Source organism: Bombina bombina, chromosome 2, assembly GCF_027579735.1.
Source record: "Bombina bombina isolate aBomBom1 chromosome 2, aBomBom1.pri, whole genome shotgun sequence".
NCBI classification, from domain to species: Eukaryota; Metazoa; Chordata; class Amphibia; order Anura; family Bombinatoridae; genus Bombina; species Bombina bombina.
Window position 1 is genome coordinate 312,997,421 of NC_069500.1, and position 25,732 is coordinate 313,023,152.

The window sequence follows — 25,732 nt, forward strand, 5'->3', positions numbered from 1 at the left end:
ATTCCCTTCAGTGGCTATGTGCATGGAAGTTTTAGGTCTCATGACTGCAGCATCGGACGCGATCCCCTTTGCTCGTTTTCACATGAGACCTCAACAGCTTTGTATGCTGAATCAGTGGTGCAGGGATTATACAAAGATATCACAATTAATATCCTTGAATCCCAATGTACGACACTCTCTGACATGATGGATAGATCACCATCTTTTGGTTCAAGGGGCTTCTTTTGTTCGGCCAACCTGGACTGTGATCTCAACAGATGCGAGTCTTTCAGGCTGTTTGGGGATCTCTGACAGCACAAGGGGTTTGGAAATCTCAAGAGGCAAGATTACCAATAAATATTTTAGAACTCCGTGCAATTCTCAGGGCTCTTCAGTTCTGGCCCCTGCTAAAGAGAGAACCGTTCATTTGTTTTCAGACAGACAATATCACAACTGTGGCTTATGTCAATCATCAAGGTTGGACTCACAGTCCCCAAGCTATGAAAGAAGTATCTCGGATACTTGCTTGGGCGGAATCCAGCTCCTGTCTAATCCCTGCGGTGCATATCCCAGATGTAGACAATTGGGAGGCGGATTATCTCAGCCGCCAGACTTTACATCCAGGGGAGTGGTCTCTCCATCCAGATGTGTTTTCTCAGATTGTTCAGATGTGGGGTCTTCCAGAGATAGATCTCATGGCCTCTCATCTAAACAAGAAACTTCCCAGATACCTGTCCAGGTCCAGGGATGTTCGGGCGGAAGCAGTGGATGCGCTGACACTTCCTTGGTGTTATCATCCTGCTTACATCTTCCCGCCTCTAGTTCTCCTTCCAAGAGTGATCTCCAAAATAATCATGGAATAGTCTTTTGTGTTGGTGGTGGCTCCAGCATGGCCACACAGGTTTTGGTATGCGGATCTGGTTTGGATGTCCAGTTGCCCACCTTGGCCACTTCCTTTACGGCCGGACCTACTATGTCAAGGTCCGTTTTTCCATCAGGATCTCAAATCATTAAATTTGAAGGTATGGATATTGAACGCTTAGTTCTAAGTCATAGAGGTTTCTCTGACTCAGTGATTAATACTATGTTACAAGCTTGTAAATCTGTCTCTAGAAAGATTTATTATAGAGTTTGGAAGACTTACATTTCATGGTGTTCTTCTCATAAATTCTCCTGGCATTCTTTTAGAATTCCTAGAATTTTACACTTCCTTCAGGATGGTTTTGATAAGGGTTTATCTGCAAGTTCCTTGAAAGGACAAATCTCCGCTCTTTCTTGTGAGTTTCCTTTTCTGATTTTTCATCAGGATAAGGCAGTTTTGCGGACTTCTTTTCAATTTTTACCTAAGGTTGTGAATTCTAACAACATTAGTAGAGAAATTGTTGTCCCTTCCTTAGGTCCCAATCCTAAGAATTTTTTGGAGAGATCCTTACATTCTTTGGATGTGGTAAGAGCTTTGAAATATTATGTGGAAGCTACTAAAGATTTCAGAAAGACTTCCAGTCTATTTGTTTTATTTTCTGGTCCTAGGAAAGGTCAGAAGGCTTCTGCTATTTCCTTGGCTTCTTGGTTGAAACTTTTGATTCATCAAGCTTATTTGGAGTCGGGTCAGGCCCCGCCTCAGAGAATTACAGCTCATTCTACTATATCAGTCTCCACTTTGTGGGCTTTTAAGAATGAAGCTTCAGTTGATCAGATTTGCAAAGCGGCGACTTGGTCCTCTTTGCATACATTTACTAAATTCTACCGTTTTTATGTATTTGCTTCTTCGGAAGCAGTTTTTGGTAGAAAAGTTCTTCAGGCAGGTGTTTCAGTTTGATTCTTCTGCTTTTTTTTTCTTTCAAAAATGAAAATAAACTTATTTTTTTGGGTTGTGGATTAATTTTTTCAGCGAAATATGGCTGTTTTTATTTTTATTCCCTCCCTCTCTAGTGACTCTTGAGTGGAAGACTCCACATCTTGGGTATTGATATCCCATATGTCACTAGCTCATGGACTCTTGCCAATTACATGAAAGAAAGCATAATTTATGTAAGAACTTACTTGATAAATTAATTTCTTTCATATTGGCAAGAGTCCGTGAGGCCCACCCTTTTTATCCTTTGTTGATGCTTTCTACTCCTTTCTTTATCACCCCACTGCTTGGCTATTCGTTAAACTGAATTGTGGGTGTGGTGAGGGGTGTATTTATAGGCATTTTGAGGTTTGGGAAACTTTGCCCCTCCTGGTAGGATTGTATATCCCATATGTCACTAGCTCATGGACTCTTGCCAATATGAAAGAAATGAATTTATCAGGTAAGTTCTTACATAAATTATGTTTTTTTTCTATAATTGTTATTCTATGTATTATAATTTTTTTGAGTATTGTTCAATTTTGAAAACTAAAATATTGTATTTCACTTTTTCTATAGCTTATCTTCCCATTTGAATTGATAAAGTATGACTTTGAGAAAGATGAACCTATTAGAAATGCACAAGGTTGGTGTGAAAGTGTTAAAAAAGGTAAATAGCATTTTAAATTACCTTATTTTTTTTGTTTTGTTTTTTTAAAGAGTAGATCTAACACTATAAAGCACACACAAACCAATAAGCACAATAAGATGTGTAGCTTGATTAATATTTTCATTTTGCCAATGTATTTTCTTTGCTCTGTATATAACAAGGCATTGTTTATATATATATATATATATATATATATATATATATATATATATATATATATATATATATATATATATATATAAATTATAACTAATAATGTGTGCCATAGATTTTGTGGCCCCTGCAAAAAGCGAAACTACTAATTCAAAATAGCCCTCTGGACAGGAGAATAGCAATCTTACCTATATCTACTGTGCCACTGGATAGTTTTAGGAAGTATATTTATTATGTGAGTGTATAATAGTTATAAATGTATATGTGGCCTTTAAGGCTTCATAAATATTGACCTGCAGCCCCCATGTATTAAAGGGACATTATACACTCATTTTTTCTTTGCATACATGTTTTGTAGATCTAGTTATATAGCCCATAAAGTTTTTTTTTTAAAATAAATGTATAGTTTTGCTTATTTTTAAATAACATTGCTCTGATTTTCAGACTCCTAACCAAGCCTTAAAGTTTTATGTGAATACCGTCAGCTACCTTCTCCAGCTTGCTCCTGTTTGTTATGCAAAAGAAGGGGGAGGGGAGGGGGGAGACTGTCTTATTTCCCACTTGCAGTGGGCTTTCCAGTCACCTTTTCAACAGAGCCAAACTGACAGCTTCTAAGTAAGTTTTTAATCAGTTTTATACTGGATTTTTATATCAGTATCTGTGCATCTTATTCTTTATAGTAGTGCGTATTACATGCAGTTATATGAAAATGAGTGTATACTGTTCCTTTAATGCTAACTGGCTGATAAAAACAGCTCCCACATCTCTTAAGGTGTTGAGGATATCACCTCGACATGCTTGAAAACAAAATGAATTGAGGACAGGAAAATGGCCAACTTACATGGCAATTGACTGTCCTTACTTGGCCATTTTCCTGTCCTCAATTCATTTTGTTTTCAAGCATGTCGAGGTGATATCCTCAACACCTTAAGAGATGTGGGAGCTGTTTTTATCAGCCAGTTAGCATTAATATATCCTTTGTTAATTTACTATTTGTTTGAATTTAAACACATTTTACCTTATCCCGTGTCACAAAATAAATATTTTAATATATTTATGTGTTGCTTAAAATGATTTAAGTACTAATATTTTTGTGCTTTACTTTTAATGTAGGCCTTTGATCCAATCAGTAGCTCTAGTCGCATAGCTGGGCCGTGCAGCTAGCGCTGCTGATAGAATCAGCATCAGTTTCCAATGGGGACTACAAGTGCTCCAGAGTGTAATATTATCACTATAATGGCCCGTTAAAATCCTTCTTTCTATTATGATAGGGTGATTAGATTTATAATAGTCTCAATTTATCTAATTTTAGATGTTTGATAAGGTCACTTGGCCTACAAAATTAACCATTGTTCTATTGCTTTAAACCAACTAGGTGAAACAGGTCTCCTGATATCACAAGTGAATTCTTTAAATCCATTTTTTGGTTATGCTGGGAACAAAAGCCACACTAAAAAGAAGTTGTTATGTGAAGTGTTCAAAAAAGGAGACGTTTATTTCAATACCGGGGATTTAATGGTACAAGACCATGATAATTTTCTTTACTTTCGTGACCGGATTGGTGATACTTTCAGGTAAAGTATAATGTCACCTTTGCTTATATATTGCAAAACTTTTCACCTGAATTTCAAAATAAAGAGCAAATACATTGTGTAATCGTTACTGTAATAACTGCGTATTGATTTTCTTTTACTATTCATTACATACTGTACAGTTGTTTCCCTCAGTGTATTGGTAGAAAGTATACTTGGAATGGTTTTACAGTAAGTCCAGTTCCAGATTTTATTTAAAAAGTTGTTTATTTCTCTTGTTAAGTGTGTTCAGTCCACGGGTCATCCATTACTTATGGGATATATTCTCCTTCCCAACAGGAAGTTGCAAGAGGATCACCCAAGCAGAGCTGCCATATAGCTCCTCCCCTCACATGTCATACCCAGTCATTCTCTTGCAACCCTCAACAAAGAAGGAGGTCGCGAGAGGAGCTGGAGTTTTTACTTAATTATTCTTCAATCAAAAGTTTGTTATTTTAAATGGCACCGGAGTGTGCTGTTTTTCTATCTCAGGCAGTATTTGGAAGAAGAAACTGCCTGCGTTTTCTATGATCTTAGCAGGCATAACTAAGATCCACTGGCTGTTCTCGACATTCTTAGGAGTGGGGTAACTTCAGAAAATGGGAATAGCATGCGGGGTCTCCCGCAAATGAGGTATGTGCAGTACAATATTTTCTGGGAATGGAATTGACTAAGAAAACACTGCTTTTACCCATATGATGTAAGTACAGCCTTAAATGCAGTAGTAGTGACTGGTATCAGGCTGATAAATGTATGCACAGTAGAGTTATTTTCTAGGGACTAGAATTTGACTGAAAAAATACTGTTAATACTGATATAATGTGTGAGCCTTAACTGCAGTAGAAGCGACTGGTAGCAGGCTTAGTAATAACTTTACACAGCATCTGAAATGTTGTTGTTTTTTTTTTTTTTTTTAAACGTTTACTGGCATGTTATTCGTTTTGTGAGGTACTTTGGTGATAAATCCTTTTGGGCATGATTTTTTTCCACACGGCTAACGTATATTTCTGCATAGAAACCGTTATATCAGGTCTCCCACTGTTGTAATTGGAGTGGGAGGGACCTTTTTTAGCGCCTTGTTGCACAGTTAAAATTCTAGCACAGTCTTCCTGCTTCTTCCTCTTTGATCCAGGACGTCTCCAGAGAGCTCAGGGATCTTCAAAATTCGTTTTTGAGGGAGGTAATCAGTCACAGCAGACCTGTGACAGTGTGTTTGACTGTGATAAAAGCGTTAAATCTTAATTTGATATCCGTTTTTTTGGGTACTGAGGGGTTAATCATCCTTTTGCTAATGGGTGCAATCCTCTGCTAATTAATACATTTAAAGAATTTTTGACTATAACTGAACTAGTTCTTTGTTATTCAATTGTGTTTTTTAAAAAAAGCGCTGCAGCGTTTTTTATATTGCTTGTAAACTTATTGAAGTAATTTCCAAGCTTGCTAGCTTCATTGCTAGTCTGTTTAAACATGTCTGATACAGAGGAATCTGCTTGTTCATTATGTTTAAAAGCCGATGTGGAGCCCAATAGAAATATGTGTACCAATTGTATTGATATTACTTTGAATAAAAGTCAATCTGTACCGATAAAGAAATTATCACCAGACAACGAGGGGGAAGTTATGCCGTCTAACTCTCCTCACGTGTCAGTACCTTCGTCTCCCGCTCGGGAGGTGCGTAAGATTGAGGCGCCAAGTACATCAAGGCCCTTACAAATCACTTTACATGATATGGCTAATGTTATGAAAGAAGTATTATACAATATGCCCGAGTTAAGAGGCAAGCGCAACAGCTCTGGGTTAAGGACAGAGCGCGCCGATGACACGAGAGCCATGTCTGATACTGCGTCACAATTTGCAGAACATGAGGACGGAGAGCTTCATTCTGTGGGTGACGGTTCTGATTCGGGGAGACCGGATTCAGAAATTTCAAATTTTAAATTTAAGCTTGAGAACCTCCGCGTGTTGCTAGGGGAGGTGTTAGCGGCTCTGAATGATTGTGACACGGTGGCAATCCCAGAGAAATTATGTAGGCTGGATAAATACTATGCGGTACCGGTGTGTACTGACGTTTTTCCTATACCAAAGAGGCTTACAGAGATTATTAGCAAGGAGTGGGATAGACCTGGTGTGCCTTTTTCCCCTCCTCCGATATTTAGAAAAAATAAATAAAAAATATAGACGCCACCACACGAGACTTATGGCAGACGGTCCCTAAGGTGGAGGGAGCAGTTTCTACTTTAGCCAAGCGTACCACTATCCCGGTGGAGGATAGCTGTGCTTTCTCAGATCCAATGGATAAAAAATTAGAGGGTTACCTTAAGAAAATGTTTGTTCAACAAGGTTTTATATTACAGCCTCTTGCATGCATTGCACCTGTCACTGCTGCAGCGGCATTCTGGTTTGAGTCTCTGGAAGAGGCGATTCGCACAGCACCATTGGATGAATCTTTGAGCAAGATTAGAACTTAAGCTGGCTAATGCGTTTGTTTCGGATGCCGTAGTGCATTTAACCAAACTTACGGCTAAGAATTCCGGATTCGCCATACAGGCGCGCAGAGCGCTATGGCTTAAATCCTGGTCAGCAGATGTAACTTCTAAGTCTAAACTACTAAACATTCCTTTCAAAGGGCAGACCTTATTCGGGCCCGGCTTGAAGGAAATTATTGCTGACATTACTGGAGGTAAGGGCCACACCCTTCCTCAGGACAGGGCCAAATCAAAGGCCAAACAGTCTAATTTTCGTGCCTTTCGTAATTTCAAGGCAGGAGCAGCATCAACTTCCTCCGCTCCAAAACAGGAAGGAACTACTGCTCGTTACAGACAGGGTTGGAAAGGCAACCAGTCATGGAACAAGGGCAAGCAGGCCAGAAAGCCTACTTCCGCCCCTAAGACAGCATGAAGACAGGGCCCCCTTTCCGGAGACGGATCTAGTGGGGGGCAGACTTTCTCTCTTCGCCCAGGCTTGGGCAAGAGATGTACAGGATCCCTGGACGTTGGAGATTATATCTCAGGGATACCTTCTGGATTTCAAAACTTCTCCTCCACAAGGGAGGTTTCATCTGTCAAGGTTATCAACAAACCTAGTAAAGAAAGAGGCATTTCTACAATGTGTACAAGACCTCTTAGTGATGGGAGTGATCCACCCAGTTCCGCGAACGGAACAGGGGCAAGGGTTTTATTCAAATCTGTTTGTAGTTCCCAAGAAAGAGGGAACTTTCAGACCAATCTTAAACAAATTCCTAAGGGTTCCGTCGTTCAAGATGGAAACCATTCGGACCATCCTACCCATGATCCAAGAGGGTCAATATATGACCACAGTGGACTTAAAGGATGCCTACCTTCACATACCGATTCACAAAGATCATTATCGGTACCTAAGGTTTGCCTTTCTAGACAGGCATTACCAGTTTGTAGCTCTTCCCTTCGGGTTAGCTACGGCCCCGAGAATTTTTACAAAGGTTCTGGGCTCACTTCTGGCGGTACTAAGACCGCGAGGCATAGCGGTGGCTCCGTACTTAGACGACATTCTGATACAAGCGTCAAGTTTTCAAAATGCAAAGTCTCATACAGAGATAGTTCTAGCATTTCTGAGGTCGCATGGGTGGAAAGTGAACGTAGAGAAGAGTTCTCTGTTGCCACTCACAAGGGTCCCTTTTCTAGGGACTCTTATAGATTCTGTAGAGATGAAGATTTACCTGACGGAGTCCAGGTTATCAAAGATTCTCAATGCTTGCCGTGTCCTTCACTCTATTCCAAGCCCATCAGTAGCTCAGTGCATGGAAGTAATCGGCTTAATGGTCGCGGCAATGGACATAGTGCCATTTGCGCGCCTACATCTCAGACCGCTGCAACTATGCATGCTAAGTCAATGGAACGGGGATTACTCAGATCTGTCCCCTTTGCTAAATCTGGACCAGGAGACCAGAGATTCTCTTCTCTGGTGGTTGTCACGGGTTCATCTGTCCAAAGGAATGACTTTTCGCAGACCAGATTGGACGATTGTAACAACAGATGCCAGCCTACTAGGAACTCCCTGAAGGCTCAGGGATCGTGGACTCAGGAGGAGAGACTCCTCCCGATAAACATTCTAGAATTAAGAGCAATATTCAATGCTCTTCTAACTTGGCCTCAGTTAGCAACACTGAGGTTCATCAGATTTCAGTCGGACAACATCACGACTGTGGCTTACATCAATCATCAAGGGGGAACCAGGAGTTCCCTAGCGATGTTGGAAGTCTCGAAGATAATTCGCTGGGCAGAGTCTCACTCTTGCCACCTGTCAGCGATCTACATCCCAGGTGTGGAGAACTGGGAGGCGGATTTTCTAAGTCGACAGACCTTTCATCCGGGGGAGTGGGAACTTCACCCGGAGGTATTTGCTCAACTGATTTGTCGTTGGGGCAAACCGGATCTGGATCTCATGGCATCTCGCCAGAACGCCAAGCTTCCTTGTTACGGATCCAGGTCCAGGGACCCGGGTGCGGTGCTGGTAGATGCACTAGCAGCCCCTTGGGTTTTCAACATAGCTTATGTGTTTCCACCTTTTCCGTTGCTACCTCGACTGATTACCAGGATCAAACCGGAGAGAGCATCGGTGATTCTGATAGCGCCTGCGTGGCCACGCAGGACCTGGTATGCAGACCTAGTGGACATGTCGTCCTGTCCACCATGGTCTCTACCCCTGAGGCAGGACCTTCTAATCCAGGGTCCTTTCAACCATCCAAACCTAATTTCTCTGAGGCTGACTGCTTGGAAATTGAACGCTTGATTCTATCAAAGCGTGGGTTTTCGGATTCGGTTATTGATACATTAATACAGGCTCGGAAACCTGTTACCAGAAAAATTTACCACAAGATATGGTGTAAATATTTATATTGGTGTGAATCCAAGAGTTACTCATGGAGTAAGGTTAGGATTCCTAGGATATTGTCTTTTCTACAAGAGGGTTTAGAAAAGGGCTTATCCGCTAGTTCACTAAAGGGACATATTTCTGCTCTGTCTATTCTTTTACATAAGCGTCTGGCAGAGAAGGCTTTTTGTCAGGCTTTGGCTAGGATTAAGCCTGTGTTTAAAACTGTTGCTCCTCCGTGGAGCTTAAACTTGGTTTTTAAAGTTCTTCAGGGTGTTCCGTTTGAACCCCTTCATTCCATTGATATTAAGCTTTTATCTTGGAAAGTTCTGTTTTTGATGGCTATTTCCTCGGCTCGAAGAGTCTCTGAGTTATCTGCCTTACATTGTGATTCTCCTTATCTGATCTTTCATTCAGACAAGGTAGTCCTGCGTACTAAACCTGGGTTTTTACCTAAGGTTGTTTCTAACAGGAATATCAATCAAGAGATTGTTGTTCCATCGTTATGTCCTAATCCTTCTTCAAAGAAGGAACGTCTTTTACATAATTTAGACGTGGTCCATGCCCTGAAGTTCTACTTACAGGCAACTAAAGATTTTCGACAAACTTCTTCTCTGTTTGTCGTTTACTCTGGACAGAGGAGAGGTCAAAAGGCTTCGGCTACCTCTCTCTCTTTTTGGCTTCGTAGCATAATACGCTTAGCCTATGAGACTGCTGGACAGCAGCCTCCTGAAAAAATTACAGCTCATTCCACTAGAGCTGTGCCTTCCACCTGGGCCTTTAAGAATGAGGCCTCTGTTGAACAGATTTGCAAGGCTGCAACTTGGTCTTCACTTCATACTTTTTCCAAATTTTACAAATTTGACACTTTTGCTTCTTCGGAGGCTGTTTTTGGGAGAAAGGTTCTACAGGCAGTGGTTCCTTCTGTTTAATGTTCCTGCCTTGTCCCTCCCATCATCCGTGTACTTTAGCTTTGGTATTGGTATCCCATAAGTAATGGATGACCCGTGGACTGAACACACTTAACAAGAGAAAACATAATTTATGCTTACCTGATAAATTTATTTCTCTTGTAGTGTGTTCAGTCCACGGCCCGCCCTGTCTTTTTGAGGCAGGTTCTAAATTTTTAATTATAACTCCAGTCACCACTGCACCCTATAGTTTCTCCTTTCTCGTCTTGTTTCGGTCGAATGACTGGATATGACATGTGAGGGGAGGAGCTATATGGCAGCTCTGCTTGGGTGATCCTCTTGCAACTTCCTGTTGGGAAGGAGAATATATCCCATAAGTAATGGATGACCCGTGGACTGAACACACTACAAGAGAAATAAATTTATCAGGTAAGCATAAATTATGTTTTCTTAAGTCAAATTGATATACAAAAAAGACTAATTTGAAGATCATTAGAAAATAAAATATTTTGAAAAAGTGCTTTTAGACAGATTTCTATAATGTGACCTTATACTAATTTATTACACTAATTTTCCTTCATAATATATTATAAAGGGAAATTCAACAATAAATAAATGTTAGATATAATAATGTACTCAAAGCAAAAATTAGCCTAAGAATAATATGTACATTTAAAATATATATATATATTTTTGAATATTTAAGAAATGAGTGTAAATCATTAATTTCATCAATGTAGTATCTATAAGTTAATGGGTACCACCAGGTTGAAACCTGTTTCCCTTATCCAATTTGTTCTACTGTGTACTATTAGGTATAAAATGTGCAAACAGTGGTTGTGTTGAATATACCAATGTTAAAGCAATTTTAGTTATCAGAGTTTTTAAAGTTTACTTAACTGTGCTAAACAGCCAACTCCTGTATGCTAAAATATTTTTTTTGTTTTTGTTTTAGCATGATAATTTAGCAGTGAAATGATTAAGCAAGATCTGCCTTGGGCCACTGGGAGTGTTTGTTTATGTGTTTAGTATAATTAGATAATATATAAACATATAGTCTGGAAAAAGTTCAAACACCAAAAGTTATTTAGATGTCTTGAGTTAAAAGGCTAGATGCTTAACCTTCCCAAGTGTTAAAATCCTGGCTAACAGGATCATCATCTTGGTAGTCTTTCTGGAAACATCTTTCATGACTCTCTCAAGCCTGCTTGTAAACAGACGTTATAATCTTGCCACAGCTGTACTTTCTCAGGAATAATCCTTTAATTCCCAATTAATTGTGCTTTAACCCTACAGCCTAATCTTCTTTTACTTTACTGGCTGACAGCTGAAAAGTGGACGACCACAGCCGCCATGTTCTTTATTCAAGGGAATGGCATGCCCTCAATGGACCTTATGGTTTCTAGATAGAACTTGAAAGTTCTAAACTATGGATTCTCACCCTTTATTGGACCATTCCGTTAGCATATGTGTTCTCCCCAATTGCCAAGCCACCCAAGGAAAGGCTCCAGCTAAAACCGTTTATAATTCTCAAACCCGCCATTCTGGTCTCCGAAAACTTAGTTCAAATATCTAATAACCTAGGCTGCAGGGTTTTATTAGACTTAGCCTTAGACTGAATCCTTATTTTACCATGCTAAAGGGGTACTTGGTCTAATCCTCAGGTGCTCGATTTCCTCCAGGAGAGTTTCAACATAGGCCTTTCCATGAGTTTCTAGCCTATCTGCCTAAATATTACAATTGCATTTCTACAGGAAACATATAAATCAGTTACAGGACATAAGAAATTTAAAACACATTTGTAGGCAGATAGGTTGCTTCTCTGTCTTTTTCTCTTAATGGGAAATAAAACTGCTGGCACAAATTCAATACAATAATTAATATTCACTGTGCTATTGCCTTCCTCCTATGCCTACAGCTTTCTTCAAAATCATTATCTTTCTTTCACCGCTTGCCACATCTTCATACTCGAAAATATGGAGTGTGTCTTTTTGAACATACAACAGAGACTTCTGTTTGATAAAACCATAATGAGTTATTTTTCCTTTACTATTTAATATAATTATTTTATCTGCTGTCAAAAATCTTATAAAATTAAAGTTAAAGACTACTGGAATCTGGTAAAATGATCTGTCAAAAAAGGAAGCATGCACATTTTAACAGGAGGTAAATTTAACCCTTATTGATATACACTCAGCATCCACTCTGAGAGCAAAGTGATTTTAATTTTCAGTGAGGTTAATACAGTTAGAATGCAAAGTGGATTCTTAGTGAGTATCATTAAGGGTTGCATTGACAGAGAATAACTTCTGTGTAGATGTATGGTCCTTTCAGTGGCTGTCAAGGGCTTTGTGAATCAGGCATCTACCAGCAAAGAAATCGGCAACCATCACCAACATTTGCAACAGGAGGCGACCTCTTAAAATTACATGTAGTACACCTTGACGTGAAATTGAATTTACCCAAACATCTTTGAACTAGGATAACTAATGGCTAGATTACGAGTTTTGCTGTATGAGTAAAAAAGCAACGTTAAGGCTCTTTCTCTTGTAAGGTGTATCCAGTCCACGGGTTCATCCATTACTTGTGGGATATTCTCCTTCCCAACAGGAAGCTGCAAGAGGACACCCACAGCAGAGCTGTCTATATAGCTCCTCCCCTAACCCCCACCTCCAGTCATTCTCTTGCAACTGTCGACAAGATAGGAAGTATCAAGAGATATGTGGTGACTTAGTGTAGTGTTACCTTCAATCAAGAGTTTGTTATATTTAAACGGTACCGGCGTTGTACTGTTTACTCTCAAGCAGAAATTAGAAGAAGAATTCTGCCTGGAGGTTGATGATCTTAGCGGTTTGTAACTAAGGTCCATTGCTGTTCTCACACATAACTGAAGAATATGAGAAAACTTCTGTTGGGGGAACGGTCTGCAGATTACCTGCTTTGAGGTATGTTCAGTATTTTTATTTCTAGAGAGATGAATAAGTTCTAGAAAATGCTGACAGAGCCTTGTGTATTTGAGGTAAGCTAGATGCAGTGATTTAACAACGACTGGGATCATGCTTACAAAACAGGGTAATACTCATGTTTATACTCATATTACTTAGTGACAAAACGTTTACATGTTTCATAAATAGGACGTTTTTTCTCTGAGGGAGAGAGGTCTTTATTTGGGGCCTAGTTTTCCACATTGCTAGTCAGATACTCCTAGGAGTATTTTCTTAAGGCCCCTCTGACATCCAGTACATGGTGGGAGGGGCCTATTTTCACGCTCTAGATGCGCAGTTTTACTTCAGACTGAGACATCCAGCTTCCCTAGAGGAGTCCTCTGGCATCTGAGGACCATTATAAAGGGTTTATTTCTTCTCTAAATCGTATTTGAGGGCAGGTAGGAGCCTCAGCAGAGCTGTGGCAAGGTGCTAACTGTATTTTACCGGTGGTTGATGCTTAAAGGCACAGTAACGTTTTTTGTTAATTGTTTTTTCACCTTTATTAAAGTGTTTTCCAAGCTTGCTTGTCTCATTACTAGTCTGTTAAACATGTCTGACATAGAGGAAACTCCTTGTTCAATATGTTTGGAAGCCATTGTGGAACCCCCTCTTAGAATGTGTACCAAATGTACTGAAATTTCTATAAACTATAAAGACCATATTATGGCGCTTAAAGATTTATCTCCAGAGGATTCTCTGACTGAAAAAAGGGAGATTATGCCATCTAGCTCTCCCCACGTGTCAGAAGCTATAACTCCCGCTCAAGTGACGCCAAGTACATCTAGCGTGTCTAATTCTTTTACCTTACAGGACATGGCGGCAGTTATGAATGCTACCCTCTCAGAGGTATTGTCCAAACTGCCAGGGTTACAAGGAAAGCGAGACAGCTCTGGGGCTAGAACTAATACAGAGCTTTCTGACGCTTTAATGCCTGTGTCCGATATACCCTCACAATACTCAGAAGCCGAGGCAGGTGAGCTTCTATCTGTGGGTGACATTTCAGACTCAGGGAAGGCGTTGCTTCAGTCTGATTCTGAAATGACAGCGTTTAAATTTAAGCTCGAACACCTCCGCTTATTGCTTAGGGAGGTTTTAGCGACTCTGGATGACTGTGAACCCATTGTAGTTCCAGAGAAATTGTGTAAGATGGACAAATACTTTGCAGTGCCTGTTTACACTGATGTTTTTCCAGTCCCTAAGAGGTTTTCGGAAATTATTACTAAGGAATGGGATAGACCAGGTGTGCCGTTCTCTCCCCCTCCTGCTTTCAAAAAGATGTTTCCCATAGATGCCGCCATACGGGACTCGTGGCAGACGGTCCCTAAGGTGGAGGGAGCAGTCTCTACCCTAGCTAAGCGTACAACTATCCCCGTTGAGGACAGTTGTGCTTTCCTAGATCCTATGGATAAAAAATTAGAGGGTCTCCTTAAGAAAATTTTTATACATCAAGGTTTTATTCTCCAGCCTCTTGCATGCATTGCCCCAGTTACTGCTGCAGCGGCTTTTTGGTTTGAGTCTCTTGAGGAGGCTCTACAGGTGGATACCCCGTTAGACGATATTTTAGACAGGATTAAAGCTCTTAAGTTAGCTAATTCCTTTATTTCTGACGCCGTTTTTCATTTAACCAAGCTAACGGCTAAGAATTCAGGTTTTGCCATTCTGGCGCATAGGGCGCTATGGCTTAAGTCCTGGTCAGCAGAAGTTACTTCAACGTCTAAGCTTCTTAACATCCCTTTCGAAGGACAGACCCTATTCGGGCCTGGTCTGAAGGAGATCATCTCTGATATTACTGGAGGAAAAGGTCATGCCCTTCCTCAGGATAGGTCCAATAAATTAAGGGCCAAACAGAATAATTTTCGTTCCTTTCGAAACTTCAAGAGTGGCGCAGCTTCAGCTTCCTCTAATGCAAAACAAGAGGGAAATTTCGCCCAGTCCAAACCAGTCTGGAGACCTAACCAGGCTTGGAACAAGGGGAAACAGGCCAAGAAACCTGCTGCTGCCTCTAAGACAGCATGAAGGAGTAGCCCCCGATCCGGGACTGGATCTAGTCGTGGGCAGACTTTCTCTCTTTGCCCAGGCTTGGGCAAGAGACGTCCAGGATCCCTGGGCACTAGAGATTGTTTCCCAGGGATATCTTCTGGAATTCAAAGGTTCATCTCCAAAGGGGAGATTTCATCTCTCACAACTATCTGGAAACCAGATAAAGAGAGAGGCATTCTTACGTTGCGTTCAAGACCTACTGGTTATGGGAGTGATCCACCCAGTTCCAAGGGAGGAACAGGGGCTGGGTTTTGATTCAAACCTATTTATAGTTCCCAAAAAAGAGGGAACTTTCAGACCTATCTTGGATCTCAAGATCCTAAACAAATTTCTCAGGGTCCCATCCTTCAAGATGGAGACAATCCGAACCATCCTCCCTATGATCCAGTAGGGTCAATATATGACTACCGTGGACTTAAAGGATGCTTATCTCCACATTCCGATTCACAGAGATCATCATCAGTTCTTCAGGTTCGCCTTCCTAGACAGGCATTACCAGTTTGTGGCTCTTCCCTTCGGGTTAGCCAAGGCACAAAGAATCTTTACGAAGGTTCTAGGGTCCCTTCTGGCGGTTCTAAGGCCACGGGGCATAGCGGTAGCCTCTTACCTAGACGACATTCTGATTCAGGCATCGACTTTTCAAATCGCCAAGTCCCATACGGACATTGTTCTGGCCTTTCTGAAGGCTCACGGGTGGAAAGTGAACATAGAAAAGAGTTCTCTCCTCTCACAAGAGTTTCCTTCCTAGGAACTCTGATAGATTCAGTAGAAATTAACATTTTTCTGACAGAGGTCAGGATATCAAAGCTTCTAACTTCCTGCCGTGCTCTTCATTCCACTTCTCGGCCGTCAGTGGCTAAGTGTATGGAAATGATCGGCCTAATGGTAGTGGCAATGGACATAGTTCCGTTTGCCCGCCTACATCTCAGACCACTGCAACTTTGCATGCTCAATCAGTGGAATGGGGACTACACAGATTTGTCCCCTCTGCTAAATCTGGATCAAGAGACCAGGGATTCTCTTCTCTGGTGGTTATCTCGGGTCCATCTGTCCAGGGGAATGAGTTTCCGCAGGCCAGAGTGGACTATAGTGACAGATGCCAGCCTTCTGGGCTGGGCGCAGTCTGGAACTCCCTGAAGACTCAGGGTTCGTGGACTCAGGAGGAAGCCCTCCCTCCGATAAACATTCTGGAACTAAGAGCGATATTCAATGCTCTTCAGGCTTAGCCTCAACTAGCTGTGGCCAGGTTCATCAGATTTCAGTTGGACAATATCACGACTGTAGCCTATATCAACCATCAGGGGGAACAAGGAGTCCCCTGGCAATGATGTAGGTTTCCAAGATAATTCTATGGGCAGAGGTTCACTCTTGCCATCTCTCAGCTATCCATATCCCAGGAGTAGAGAACTGGGAGGCGGATTTTCTAAGTCGGCAGACTTTTCATCCGGGGGAGTGGGAGCTCCATCCGGAGGTATTTGCCCAGCTGATTCAACTATGGGGCAAACCAGAACTGGATCTGGTGGCGTCTCGTCAGAACGCCAAGCTTCCTTGTTACGGGTCCAGGTCAAGGGATCCCCAGGCAGCGCTGATAGATGCTCTAGCAGTGCCCTTGTCCTTCAGCCTGGCATATGTGTTTCCACCGTTTCCTCTCCTCCCTCGTCTGATTGCCAAGATCAAGCAGGAGAGAGCTTCGGTGATTTTGATAGCGCCTGCGTGGCCACGCAGGACTTAGTATGCGGATCTGGTGGACATGTCATCCTCTCCACCATGGACTCTGCCACTGAGGCAGGACCTTCTACTCCAAGGTCCATTCAAACATCCAAATCTAATTTCTCTGCGTCTGACTGCTTGGAGATTGAACGCTTGATTTTATCAAAACATGGTTTCTCTGAGTCGGTCATTGATACCTTGATTCAGGCTTGAAAGCCTGTCACCAGGAAAATCTATCATAAGATATGGTGTAAATATCTTCATTGGTGTGAATCCAAGGGTTACTCGTGGAGTAAGGTCAGGATTCCTAGGATACTATCTTTTCTCCAAGAAGGATTGGAAAAGGGATTATCGGCTAGTTCCTTAAAGGGAAAGATTTCTGCTCTGTCTATTCTTTTGCACAAGCGCCTGGCTGATGATCCAGACGTTCAGGCGTTTTGTCAGGCTTTGGTTAGAATCAGGCCTGTGTTTAAACCTGTTGCTCCGCCATGGAGTTTAAATTTAGTTCTTAAAGTTCTTCAAGGGGTTCCGTTTGAACCCTTGCATTCCATAGATATCAAGCTTTTATCTTGGAAAGTTCTGTTTTTAGTAGCTATCTCTTCGGCTTGAAGAGTTTCAGAGTTATCTGCCTTGCAGTGTGATTCCCCTTATCTGATCTTCCATGCAGATAAGGTAGTTTTGCGTACCAAACCTGGGTTTCTTCCTAAGGTAGTATCTAATAGGAATATCAATCAGGAAATTGTTGTTCCGTCACTGTGTCCTAATCCTTCTTCAAAGAAGGAACGTCTGTTACACAATCTTGACGTGGTTCGTGCTTTAAAGTTTTATTTACAAGCTACTAAGGATTTCCGCCAAACATCTGCATTGTTTGTTGTCTACTCTGGACAGAGGAGAGGCCAAAAGGCCTGGCTGAGAAGCATAATCCGTTTAGCTTATGAGACTGCTGGCCAGCAGCCTCCTGAAAGAATTACAGCTCATTCTACTAGAGTGGTAGCTTCCACATGGGCTTTTAAACTTGAGGCCTCTGTTGAACAGATTTGTAATGCGGCGACTTGGTCTTAGCTTCATACTTTTTCTAAATTCTACAAATTTGATACTTTTGCTTCCTCGGAGGCTATTTTGGGGAGAAAGGTCTTACAGGCAGTGGTGCCTTCCGTTTAAGTGCCTGCCTTGTCCCTCCCTTCATCCGTGTCCTAAAGCTTTGGTATTGGTATCTCACAAGTAAGAATGAACCCGTGGACTGGATACACCTTACAAGAGAAAACAAAATTTATGCTTACCTGATAAATTTCTTTCTCTTGTGGTGTATCCAGTCCACGGCTCACATTCATTGTTTATCCACTATACACATTTCAGGAGTGAATACCGGAAGCAGACTTCTTGAGCAGTCAGATTTTTTTATCCCGGGAGTGGGTGCCTCTTCCGGAGGTGCTTCCAGGTTAACCATCAATTAGGGGGTGCTAGAGTTGGAGATAGCTGTATGCCAAGCTTCCAAGTTATGTTAATGGTCAAGAGATCAGCAGCCTACTCTTTTAAATACCCTGGCGGTTCCTTAGGATTTCAGTCTGACATTCTTGTTCCTCAGTTTGCGCTCCTTACACGAGTCATTGCTCGTATTAAATGGGAGTGAGCATCAGTATTTTAATAGTTGCTGCATAGTCTCGCAGGATCTGGTTTACAGACCTAGCAGGGATGTATTTCTTCCACCTTGGTAGTTATTCCTGAGGAAGGACCTTCTAATCATGGTTCATTCTTTCATCCAACTTTCGTTTCTCTGAAGCTTTCTGCTTGGAGATTGAATGCTTAGTTCTGTCTAAGCTTGGTTTTTCTGAGTCGGTCATTGAGACCATGACTCAGGCCTGCAAGCCTGTTACTGTTAACTCTTACCATAAGGTATGGTGTAAATTCCCTGATTGATATGAATCCCAGGACTACTATTGGAAGTAGGGTCAGGATTCCTAGGGGTTTTACCCTTTCTCTGGGAAGGTCTGGAGGATGGTTTTTCAGTCAGTTCTCGGAAGGGTCAGATTTTTGCGTTACTTTTTTTTACACAAGTGTCTGGCGGATGTGCCAGATGTGTAAATCTTTTGTTAGACCCTGGCTAGTATCAGGCCTGTGTTTTAGGCTGTTTCTCTTCCTGGAGCTTTTAACCTTGTTTTGAGGTTTTGAAGCAGGTTCAGTTTGAGCCATAGAATTCCATAGATGTTTAATTTTTATCTTGGAAGTTTTCTTTTTAGTTATATCTTCTGCTCAGAGAGTGTAGGTACTCTCGGTTTTGCAGTGTGATTCCCTTTATCTTATTTCGGATAAGGCGGTTATTTATCCTAAGTGGATAGATTGTTTGGGAATTTGTTATTCCTTTTCTGTGTCCTCATTATTGTCTCTTGGGGAACGTGTGCGCACAATTGGAGGTTGTGCTTGCTTAATATTTTTCTTCTGTTTGTTTTCTCTGTAACAGAAAGCTACTACTTCTCTTTTGTCTGGATGAGAAGTTTAATTCATTGCTTTTCAGATTGTGCGGCTGCAGTCTCCTAAAAGAGAGCTATGCCCCATTTCTCGAGGGCTGTCTCTTCTTCTTGGGCTTTCAAAAATGAAGCTTTTGTGGGACAGATTTGCAAGGCTGCAACTTGGTCCTGTTTACATACTTTTTCCAAATGTTATAAATTTGATATTTTTGCTTTGGCTGAGGATTCCTTTGGGAGTAAGGTTTTTCAAGCGGTGGTGCCTTCTGTTTCGGTCTGCCTGTCTTGTCCCTCCCTATTCATCTGTGTCTTCTAGCTTGGGTATTGATTCCTAACAGTAATTGATGAAACTGTGGACTCACCATATCTTAGGAAAGAAAACAGGATTTATGCTTAACTGATAAATCTATTTCTTTACGGATATGGTGAGTCCACAACCCTGCCCTTTATTTGACTAAACCTCAGGCACCTCTACAACGTGTGTTACTTCTTTTTTTCTCCATTTTCCTTTGGTCGAATGACTGGGGATTGTGGAAAGGGAAGTGATACTTAACAGTTTGACTGTGGTGCACTTTGCCTCCTCCTGCTGGCCAGGAGTGATATTCCCAACAGTAATTGATGAAACCGTGGACTCACCATATCTGGAGAGATATAGATTTATCAGGTAAGCATAAATTAACATTTATCTTGTACAGTTTTAGGTCACTTATCAGTCCAGTATAGAAGCATTGATTTATGCATTTTATTGTACCAACGTTTACTTTTGCTATTTTTCTAGATGGAAAGGAGAAAATGTTGCTACCACTGAAGTTTCTGATACCATTGGGATGCTGGATTTCATACAAGAAGCAAATGTGTATGGGGTTTCTATTCAAGGTTAGATTTTGTATGATTTTTACATTATTATTTATTTTATTTATTTTTTGTATTTGTTTTATTTCATTTTCTTTTTAAAATTTTGATCATGTATTGTACAAAGAATGCAATAATGTTATTTAACACATGCACACACCAAATAATGTGTCATTAGAGCCAACGAGAAATTAGATATTAATTCTTAATTATATATATATATATATATGTATATATATATAATATTGACAATAGAGCGCTCTCCCACCTGGTAACCAGATACCAGGGTGCAGGCGGGCAATTAAATCAATTACATTAATTAAATACAATTAACTAAATTACAAAAAATAATAAACACTAAATTACACAAAATAAAAAAGAAATGATGAAATATTTAAACTAATTGCACCTAATCTAATAACCCTATCAAAATAAAAAAGCCCCCCCCCAAATAAAAAAACCCTAAACTAAACTGCCAATAGCTCTTAAAAGGGCCTTTTGCGGGACATTGCCCTAAAGAAATCAGCTCTTTTACCTGTAAAAAAATACAAATAACCCCCCAACAGTAAAACCCACCACCCACACAACCAAACCCCCTCAAATAAAATCCTATCTAAAAAAACCTAAGCTCTCCATTGCCCTGAAAAGGGCATTTGGATGGGCATTGCCCTTAAAAGGGCATTTAGCTCTTTTTCAGCCCAAACCCTAAGCTAAAAATAAAACCCACCCAATAAACCCTTAAAAAACCTAACACTAACCCCCGAAGATCCACTTACAGTTTTTGAAGACCGGACATCCATCCTCAACGAAGTCGGGAGAAGTCTTCATCCAAGCAGCAAGAAGTGGTCCTCCAGGCGGGCAGAAGTCTTCATCCAGACGGCATCTTCTATCTTCATCCTTCCGACGCGGAGCGGCTCCATCTTCAAGACATTCGGCGCAGAGCATCCTCTTCTTTCGACGGCTACTGAAGAATGAAGGTTCCTTTAAGGGACGTCGTCCAAGATGGCGTCCCTTGAATTCCGATTGGCTAATAGAATTCTATCAGCCAATCGGAATTAGTTGAATGATCCGATCAGCCAATAGGATTGAGCTTGCATTCTATTGGCTGTTCTAATGATTGGAATAGCCAATAGAATGCAAGCTCAATCCTATTGGCTGATTGGATCAGCCAAAAGGATGAAAGCTCAATCCTATTGGCTGATTGCAACAGCCAATAGGATTTTTCCCCCCTTAATTCCTATTGGCTGATAGAATTCTATCAGCCAATCGGAATGTAAGGGACACCATCTTTGATGTAATTTAAAGGGAAACTTCATTCTTCAATAGCCATCGAAAGAAGAGGATGTCTTGAAGATGGACCTGCTCCGCGCCGGATTGATGAAGATAGAAGATGCTGTCTGAATGAAGATTTCTGCCCGCTTGGATGAAGACTTCTGCCCGCTTGGATGAAGACTTTGCCGCCTGGGTGAGGATGGATATCCGGTCTTCAAAAGCTGTAAGTGGATCTTCGGAGGTTAGTGTTAGGTTTTTTAAGGGTTTATTGGGTGGGTTTTATTTTTAACTTAGGGTTTGGGCTGAAAAAGAGCTTAATGCCCTTTTAAGGGCAATGCCCATCCAAATGCCCTTTTCAGGGCAATGGGGAGCTTAGGTTTTTTAGATAGGATTTTATTTGGGGGGTTTGGTTGTGTGAGTGGTGGGCTTTACTGTTGGGGGTTGTTTGTATTTTTTTACAGGTAAAAGAGCTGATTTCTTTAGGGCAATGCCCCGCAAAAGGCCCTTTTAAGAGCTATTGGCAGTTTAGTTTAGGCTAGGGTTTTTTTATTTGGGGGGGGGCTTTTTTATTTTGATAGGGCTATTAGATTAGGTGTAATTAGTTTAAATATTTCATCATTTCTTTTTTATTTTGTGTAATTTAGTGTTTATTATTTTTTGTAATTTAGTTAATTGTATTTAATTAATGTAATTGATTGTATTTTTTTTCACAGGTAAAAGAGCTGATTTATTTGGGGCAATGCCACGTAAAAGGCCCTTTTAAAGTGAATGTAAATTTTTCGATATTAAATTTAACCTACTTGTTCACAATATTATATATAGTCAAACCGCAATAATATTTTTTTTAAATAAATAATGTTTATATATTTTTTTCAATTCAAACTTATTTACGTTCTAAGCAGTGAGCTCCTCCCAACCGTCTTATTCCTGTATTTCCCCTGCATCATTTCAATCTTTACCGCCCACTCTATGACGTTGGTTTCAAGCTCGTTCACGATGAGGGGTTATATTTGCGCATGCGTTTAAAATATGGATGACAATAAGCGCATGCGTACAGCAATCAATACGCTCTAAACCTCGGCACCTATAATAACTGATTAGATATTCGTATTGCGCATGCGCGAATCGCGGACGAGCATTTACTATGCAACGTCATCGAGTAGTTCACGCATGCGCAGTTACGTAGCGAACAACCGGCCTGACGCCCCAGGGGTGAAAAAAAGATTACGAAAGTAAAGTGTCAATCAAAAAACAAATGTGGGACCAAAATGGCAGGCGGAGGAATCGCCGATAAGAATAGCAAGTAAAACAATATATATTTACTTTTCAAATGAGATTTTAAAATTATGATGAATGAAACTAATGTTTATTTTGGCAATTAAACACTTTGATGAAGAGCAAGTAGGTTGACTTTACATGCACTTTAAGGGCTATTAGCAGTTTAGTTTAGGCTAGGGTTTTTTTTTATTTTGGGGGGCCTTTTTATTTTGATAGGGCTATTAGATTAGGTGTAATTAGTTTAAATATTTGATCATTTCTTTTTTATTTTGTGTAATTTAGTGTTTATTTTTTTTTTACCTGTGAAATAAAAATAAAACCTAAGATAGATACAATGTAACTATTGGTTATATTGTAGCTAGCTTAGGTTTTATTTTATAGGTATTTAGTTTTAAATAGTTATTATTTAGGTATTAATTGTGATTTTTTATTTAGATTTATTTTAATTATGTTAAAGTTAGTGGGTGTTACGGTTAGGGTTAGACTTGGGGGTTAATAACTTTAGTATAGTGGCAGCGATTTTGGGGGCAGTAGTTTAGGGGTTAATAACAGTAATGTAGGTTGTGGCAAATTTAGGGACAGCAGATTAGGGGTTAATAATATTTAACTAGTTTTTGCTATGCGGGAGTGCGGCGGTTTAGGGGTTAATATGTTTATTATAGTGGCGGCGATGTCCGGAGCAGCAGATTAGGGGTTAATAATTTAATTTTAGTATTTGCGATGCAGGAGGGCCTCGGTTTAGGGGTTAATAGGTAGTTTATGGGTGTTAGTGTACTTTTTCGCACTTTAGTTATGAGTTTTATGTTACGGCTTTGTAACATAAAAGCCATAACTACTGACTTTCAGTTTACGGTACGGATCTTGTAGTTATGGGCTGTACCGCTCACTTTTTGTCCGAACAGGCAAACTCGTAATAGCGGCGCTATGGAAGTCCCATTGAAAAAGGGACTTTTTGAAAGCTAGTTACGTTGCGTTACGACCAAAAAAGTGTGCGATACATATATATCTGCAAGACTCGTAATACCAGCGGTAGTGAAAAAGCATCGTTATGAAGCTCTTTCACTCATAACGCAAAACTCGTAATCTAGCGGTATATTAATAGTAGTTGCTGGATACATCATGTCTCTAGCTTTCAACATTCATATAAATACAAATTGTGTCCAAAATTCAGGATATGTATAACAACTAGAAGATACAAATCATTACCAGACTCTGTCCGCGCCATGCTAAACTGAAGACGCCACACGTGTGATTAGTAGGCTTGACCATCAAAGGGTCATCAAGAGTCACCGGCTGAATTAGCCAATCAGACTGTTAATACGTCACCCAAGTAAATACTGTGACAGCTTATGCCAAAAAACTCACTAATTATGGTTAATGGGCGTTGCCAGCAGAGTCATCAAACATCCTAAGCTGGATCAGACAATTAGCCTGCAGCTATAATATGTAGGCATGTAAATAAACAACACAGCATAAATAGATTTGTGTACAATCAGTTCACACCATTCCATACCAAAAAACACCACATGTGTGAGTAATGGGCGTTACCATCAAAACATCATAGGCTGGATCAGTCACTCACACAGCAAATATATCACATGAGTAAACAAACAGTGACTGGTAATGCCAAGAACTCAATATCGAGTACTCTGTATATATTTGTATAGGTTTGTTCCCCACCTCTCACTCTCCATCATTTACTCAAAAATAAAGCGTACTCGCACCTAAATACAACTGCCAGGGTGCCAACTATTAAAGATAATCAATTGAAGGAGGCACTTAATGGTCATTCAAAAATGATGTCTGAGGAAGGGGAGTGTGTTCGTCACAAGGATTTATACAGTATTTATAGGCACCACATTGACATATTTTTAGTCTTGAAAAAGGCCCTACATTGTAGGGCTGAAACGCGTTGACTATTTATTCTGAGTGCCTGTAACTAAGATATCTGGTAAGCAGATTTCTTTCTTTCATGTAAATGGCAAGAGTCCGTGAGCTAGTGACGTATGGGATATACATTCCTACCAGGAGGGGCCAAAGTTTCCCAAACCTCAAAATGCCTATAAATACACCTCCCACCTCACTCATACCTCAGTTTTACAAACTTTGCCTTCTATGGAGGTGGTGAAGTAAGTTTGTGCTTAATTTCTATGATTTCTTCTATGATAAGCGCTTCTAAACATTCTGAAGCCCAATTCCTCTCAGAGTACAGTGTTTGTCAGAGGGATGTGAAGAGAGTATTGCCTGTTGATTTTTATGGTTTCACTCATGGGAAATCTTTTCAAGCGTTCTCTGTTATCGGTCGTAGGGATTCATCTTCTACCTCCCTCCCTCTCTTTTCAGATCGACGATATACTCTTATACAAATGACCTCTGATTTTTGGCGCAAATCTTTCGTCTACAGTGACACACGTTTCGTCATTTCCTGCGTCTCTGTTAACGTTAGGTTGTTGGTGCAAAGTTGCACTTGTTATGACGCGAGTTGTGTCATTTCCGGATGTTGATTGGCGCCAAAAACTTTTCATGTCTATTTGCATTGTGAGGCAGACTTGGCGCCAAATATTTTTAGTTATTTTACCCCAACTTCCTTTATGCTTTTGCTTTCTTTATATTATAGAGGGCTATGCTGTTTGCTTTTCTGCCTATTAGCATATGCATTATTTTCCCATTCCTGAAACTGCTATATTGTTTTTTTTTACATTTTTGCAAAGATGTCTCAGTCTGATCCTGCCTCAGAAGCTACTGTAGGGACCATGCTGCCTGAACACAGTTCTACCAAAGCTAAGTGTATCTCTTGTAAGCAAGCTGAGATTATATCTCCGGCTATATTATGTAACAGTTGTCATGATAAGCTTAATATTTCTATTAGTACTAGTACAGTACCTGTTGTTCCATCAACATCTAATGTACATGATATCCCTGTTGATATGAAAAATTATATTGCTGATGCAATACAGAAGGCTATGTCTGCTATTCCACCTTCTAATAAACGTAAAAGGTCTTTTAAAACTTCTCATAAGTCTAGTGAAATTTGTATTGACTGACAACATACTGAAATATCCTCCTCTGATGACGATCTCTCTGGTTCAGAGGATCCTACTTCAGACATTGAAATTTATAAATCTCTTTATCTTTTTAAGATTGAATATATTTGTTCTTTATTGA

The 25,732-nt window shown here is 40.4% G+C and overlaps 1 protein-coding gene across 1 annotated transcript in view; it reads left to right on the forward strand.

The window, feature by feature from the left end:
• Positions 1-25,732, forward strand: part of SLC27A6 (solute carrier family 27 member 6) — a 239,303-nt gene that overhangs the window by 188,367 nt on the left and 25,204 nt on the right. Inside the window, exons 6-8 of the mRNA XM_053701645.1 lie at positions 2,393-2,483; positions 4,012-4,210; positions 19,944-20,041. Of these exons, the coding sequence (XP_053557620.1) occupies positions 2,393-2,483; positions 4,012-4,210; positions 19,944-20,041 (388 nt within the window). The remainder of the gene's footprint in view (positions 1-2,392; positions 2,484-4,011; positions 4,211-19,943; positions 20,042-25,732) is intronic.